This window comes from Micromys minutus, assembly GCF_963924665.1.
Source record: "Micromys minutus genome assembly, chromosome: 11".
In the NCBI taxonomy this organism is placed as follows: domain Eukaryota; kingdom Metazoa; phylum Chordata; class Mammalia; order Rodentia; family Muridae; genus Micromys; species Micromys minutus.
Window position 1 is genome coordinate 37,537,000 of NC_137980.1, and position 6,019 is coordinate 37,543,018.

General features: G+C 40.6%; 1 protein-coding gene and 1 pseudogene across 2 annotated transcripts; one reads left to right on the plus strand and one right to left on the minus strand.

Moving 5' to 3' along the window:
• The first annotated feature begins 510 nt into the window (after nucleotides 1-510).
• On the plus strand, nucleotides 511-985 carry LOC308427608 (large ribosomal subunit protein eL30). Its single transcript, XM_080925756.1, has one exon. It carries the CDS (start codon nucleotides 575-577, stop codon nucleotides 920-922), a length of 348 nt encoding a protein of 115 aa, XP_080781882.1. The 5' UTR covers nucleotides 511-574; the 3' UTR covers nucleotides 923-985.
• Nucleotides 986-3,745: 2,760 nt separating this feature from the next.
• Nucleotides 3,746-4,266, minus strand: LOC308427401 (large ribosomal subunit protein uL30-like; annotated as a pseudogene). Its single transcript has one exon. The product of its transcript is annotated as a large ribosomal subunit protein uL30-like (transcript).
• Nucleotides 4,267-6,019: the final 1,753 nt, after the last annotated feature.

Sequence of the window (6,019 nt, forward strand, 5' to 3'; positions counted from 1 at the left end):
ACATATGGAGTCTCTTGTCTGTGCCTGTCAATCTAATGTTCTCTACTGCTGTTAAATCTGGACTGCCATCTCTTTTTCTAGGTTTGGGACATTTTGTTTTATGGTTATAGTGAAAGTATTTTCTACGCTTTTGGTTTGGTACTCTTCTATGCCCATAATTCAAGGATCTGGTGTTTTCTCTGGTGTCCAAAGTTTGCTTATGCTCTGTTTGCATGCATCTTTAATTTATCATCCACCCTTAATAATGATCCAATTCTTTTACCTTGTCTTTTAGATTCTATTCTGTTACCTATAAGATTATATCTATTGGTAAAGTTACCTGCTGAGCTCTTTATTTGGATTATTGAGTTACCATCATTTCAAGGTGGCTTTTCATCAGCAACTGTATTTCTTTATTAAATTCTATTTTCATATGATAGGTTTATTTCCTGATTTATTTCAGATCTGGTCTTGTTCTCTTCCATGCATTCATGCCATCTTTGAGTTGTTTGAAAATAGTTATAGCCTTTCTCGCTCCCCGGCCATCTTGGCGGCTGATCTTGGTTGGGGGTCGTCCCGCACGTGAGGCAAGAAGATGGTGGCCGCAAAGAAGACGAAAAAGTCTCTGGAGTCCATCAACTCCAGGCTCCAGCTTGTTATGAAAAGCGGAAAGTATGTGCTGGGGTACAAACAGACTCTGAAGATGATCAGACAAGGCAAAGCGAAGTTGGTTATCCTCGCCAACAACTGCCCGGCTTTGAGGAAATCTGAAATAGAATACTATGCCATGTTGGCTAAAACCGGTGTCCATCACTACAGTGGCAATAATATTGAACTGGGCACAGCGTGTGGGAAATACTACAGAGTGTGCACACTGGCTATCATCGACCCAGGTGATTCTGATATTATTAGAAGCATGCCAGAACAGACTGGTGAGAAGTAAACAAAGTTTTCCCTTAATAAAACTTTGCCAGAGCTCCTTTTGAAAAAAAAAAAAAAAAGAAAATAGTTATAATTATTCTTCTGAGTCTTTTATGCAAGAGCTCTAGTGAGTAACATGCTTGGTTCATGTGGAGTTATATGAATTCCTTGTCTGGTGGTTCTTCCAAGTCTTTATCACTGGGTTACTTACTACAGATTAGTAAGTTGGGAAGAAGGCATGTGATCCTGTTTTTGTTTGTTGGTTTGTTTGTTTGTTTTGTGTTTGTTTCTATGCTTGTTACTGTGTGTTGGAAGTTAGGTCATTGGTTAAGTCTGCCTTCTTTTTAAAAACTCATGTCACCTTTCTTTTTCCATAGAGGGATGTGACACATTCGGGGTGGACTACCTAATAGTATGATTAAGGTGTCTTCTTCTGCTGTCAGACTGGCAATCAGTGCTGCAGGTTCCTCTAGAGTTTGCTAATATCTTCAATGATTGTAACTATCAAAGATAACTATCAGCATATCCCTGACAGACCCCCAACTTTATCACTATCTCTGGTAGCCCTGCCTTTGGCTACCTCTGCCCTGATCTCTGTTTCCATGTCTATCCATTCCTGTTGTGGAATGCTGCACACATCAGACCCTTGTCCTAGGTCTGCTCTGATTCTGGTTTCCATGGTTTTTGTCATATGTGGAGTCATGTATACCTGTATGTGCCTTACCCTGGGCCAGCTCTGGCTTCCTCCAATATTAGAAGTATTTTGTGGACTACTAGGGTAGTATGTATATATACACAAATATGCATGTATAATCCAATCATTTTTTCAGCATCATTGCATCCTCTAATACAGTGATTCTCAACCTTCCTAATGTTGCAAGCCTTTAATAAAGTTCTCTGTGTTGTAGTGACTATAGTGACCCTCAACCATAAAATTATTCTGGTTGCTACTTCATAACTGTAACTTTGTTAATATTGTGAATCATAATGTAATATCTGTGTTTTCTGATGATTTTAGGCAGCCCCTGTGAAAGGGTTGTTTGACATACATACATGCACACACACACACACGAAAAGAGTTGCAACTCACTGGTTGAAAACCACTACTCTAAAGGTTGAGAAAAATAAACAAGAGTAGCAACCAGCCTATACAGTTTGACTGTTCTCACAGTTCACAGAGGTGACTCTGGTAAAGTGGTAGCTTCCAATAGGTTCTTGTCTGATAAGAAGTCTTATTTCATTCTGGATTGCTGCTAAATCTATATGGTGTCAGTTTGTCTTCATAGATATTTTTATCTATTTTCACAGATTAAAAATGACCATTTTGTTGAATGTGCAGAACCTAGAACACAGTGAGAATTTAGCTCACATTCTACAGTTGAATGCATGTCTGTGTTGCTGTGCTTAAATTTGTTTTCTGTGAATATCTCACTCTTTCCCTTCAGAGAGCAACATTGCAATGAATCCCAGAGGCAGGTGTCACTTTCCTACACTTGGGCCACAAATCTATTTTATATTTGTTTCAGTTAATGTTTTCTGTTGTGAACAGACACCATGACCAAGGCAACTCTTATAAAGACATCATTTAATTGGGGCTGGCTTACAGGTTAAAAGATTCAGTCTATCATCATAAAGGTGGGAACATGGCAGCATCCAGGCAAGTATGGTGCAGGAGAAGCTAAGAGTTCTACATCTTCATCTGAAGGCTGCCAGGGGAAGATTGGCTTCCAGACAGCTAGGAGGAGGGTCTCCAAGTCCACCCCCACAGTGACACACTTCTTCCAACAAGGCCACACCTACTCCAACAGGGCCAAGCCTACTCAAACTACCACATAAAGATTTTATAAAAGCCTTTTTGTATTTTGCTTTGACTACTAATTCTTTTGTGGGGTGTGAGCTGGTACCAAAGTCCTCATATATGTTAAATACATGATCAGTCACTAAGTCCAAACTCCAGAGACTTAAGAGTTGGGATTTTAACTTAGAATTCAGAATGCAAATGACTCACCATTCATACAGTGTGAACCATCTTTACTTTGGTTTGTAGCTATGTAGAATGGAATAAGATTTGATTCTATTTCCCACAGACCCAGTGGGCCAGAAGAGTATTACAGCTTATTTGAAGCTTGACCAGCCAAACTTTAATTTATAAGAACATGCTAAGTTTTAAAACAAATGTAAGCATACAAAACCCATACAAAGAGCTATAGTTTACATAGAGAGACAAATAAAAATCAAGTACTAAAACATGCTGGAGTAAGACATAAAATGACAAGAAAACAAAATTGAAGTATAAGAACAAACTCAATATAGATAATAATAGAGCAGGATTAGACCCTAAACAATAATTGAAACAGGCACACCAATGGTAAGACAGAAGTTTGTTAGATTTGGATTTAGAAAGAGCATGACCCAAGTATTTCTGTCTACGAGGTTGTCTCAAATATTATGATATGATTAGATACCCATAGAAAAGACTGAAAGTCAGCAGAAGAAAGAAACTAACTGGAGCTGGATAGATGAATTCATGGCAGGGATCACATACTTCTCCTAGAGAGGACAGGGATTCTGTTTGCAGAGCACATGTTGGGTGGATCACCTGCAGTAATTCTAGTTCCAAGGGATCCTCTACTGATCTCTGCTGGTTTCTGCTGCTCTCTACTGCCCTCTGCTGCTCTCTTTGGGCACTGTATTCATGTCACACACACACACACACACACACACACACACACACACACACACACACAAATAATATCTATGGAAATGCAAATTTTTTTCAATTTTCCAAGCTGTGACTGTTTAACTGGCCAGATTATAAAAATACCATGGGTGACACCTTTGTTTATCATCTAATATGCTCATTTATCTGGTCTTCTCTGTCGCCAGCATCTCCACCTTCTACAAAATGGGTTGTCTTTTTCTTCATTCCACCTCATGGGGAAGATAATTTGAAGGACTACAGGATGGTTTTTTGCTTCCAGGAAACATTTCCCAACTGTATAAATCTCATGAATTAGATCCTCCATGCACATGATGCCAAATTTACCAAGAGATCAACCATCAAAGAATTATCTGTCAAGGCAATTTGCTTTATATTGATTTTGCCATAGCCTTGCTTGCAGATGAGCTCATTTACTGACTTCAGGTTGGGGTACCCCCACAAAATGTATGGTTCCACAGTCCTCAGCACGTTAATTGAAGCCATGTTGAGTTTAACAAAGGTGCCATTGAAGATCCATGGAAGACAAGGAAGCTGCAATACCTTGCGCACCTTTGGGCTTTCTCTATTATACCTCGGATTCTGATGACTGACACCAATTTCAGTTCTGCAGGCACACAGAAGTTTCCAGCCTTCCCTGCCACCATAGCCATCCAAATCTCAGCCCAGTACATCTGCCTGGACTCTGTGGGACAGTGCTTTGCCTTCTCATAGATGAGCTTCCTCCTTTGCCTTCCGCAGTGTCTTCAGGGCAAACTTCTTCCTCACGTGCTTCACCTTCGACTCTGTGAAATTTGCTTTTTCTCAAGGGTTTCTGGCACAAAAACAACCTTCTTTTTCTTTTCTGGCACAGCCTCCATGGTTACAGCAGGAAAAGGAGAGAGGAGAATGAACTTCTTATAAATGGAAGTTTAATGGGCTTTGATGGCAAGGTGTTTTCTATACAATTCAGCCTGAAAGCTCTATGCTATATGACGTCAGAAATACTCTCAAAATGATAGGGTATAGAGAAGGACAGCTAAGGGTCACAGACATAGAGACTTACAGGGAATGTTGATGCGAGCACAAAGAAGGAGCATGGGGGAGCTCTTTGTCCACAGATTGTATCGTTTTATAAAATGGTGATTGCATGAATCTACACATGGGATAAGATGTTCTCGAAACATCATCATGCAAACTCCAAATGAGTGCAGGTTTGAAAGAAGAGGTAAAAAAAGACATGTTTGATATAGTTAACCATTATCTTAAATGCCAATTTCCAGGTCTTAACATTCCTCTGCAGTCATATTAGGGGTGAGAAGATAAAGGGTGCCTGGGATAGTGTATTGTTTTTGAAATTTCTTGAATTGATAATTTATGTGAAGACCTATCTGAGAAAAAAAATTATTGACGGTTCCCCTAACAGAAAGACTCTTTGCCCTGACCTTTGACCCTGTGGGTCTTTCTGACTGCTGAGGTAAACAGGAGGTGGCAGGGGTGAGGGCCCTGAACTCTGAGATCTAGAAATAGCTCTGATGCTTCTGCTGGTTGCTTTCTATAACTTGCTTGGAATGCCCTCAGCAGCCATGTCAGGAGCAGCTCCTCCAAACTCACCCAAGATGTCCCTGTAGAGGAGAAGATGATGCCTCAGATGTTCCTGTCCAGAGGCTGGTTCTTCCCAGCCCGGTACCAAGTATCCCAGTGTAAATCTCTTGAGGTAACCTCAGTCTCAGCCAACATCTGGGATGCATTATGTGAGATAGCTTGAGCTCAGCCAATCCTCAAACTCAACAAGTGAAGAAAATAAACTACTCATGGCTTAGGCCACTAATCTGTTGTGGTTTGTTGTGTCTGACGATTTCTCTGTTGTCTCTTGATGGCTGAACTCCCGTTACCATAGCCCGTTCATAGGCTTCATCGCATCTGCCACTCCCTCCAAACAGCTGGTCAGCTATATTAGTTCCAAGTCAGTTTCAAAAGCTACATATCATTAGCCTGGGTGGTGTTGCTTGAACATGTTGAATCTTTTATTCTTTGTCAAGCCTGACTCTTGTTCTAATCCTGGACCTAAGACTTGTTGCCTGGGCCTCAGCATGTGTTTTGAACCCTGTGTGCTGAGAGAGATATTTCTTTCTCAAAACTAACAGAATGCTATTAACATATCAGAGAGAGGGCAGAGCAGGCCTATGCCATTAAGACTTTGAGGCTTCCCGTGTGCCACCTGACTTCCTTGACTCCCATTTCTCTAATGCTAAAATGAAGAAAACAAGCCATTCAACAAACAAGAAGACAGCTAAAGGTCTGTCTATTGATGGAGCCTAAACTCATCACGGACATCATGAAAACTGTTGTCTTTGCGTACAACTTTCAAAGGCAGAAAGGGAGGATGTTGAATCCCCCAAAGCAGGCAAGAAAAGAACA

What these genes read in the sequence shown, in the direction of transcription:
- LOC308427608 (XM_080925756.1), top strand. Translation starts at nt 575, where the DNA reads ATGGTGGCCGCAAAGAAGACGAAAAAGTCTCTGGAGTCCATCAACTCC.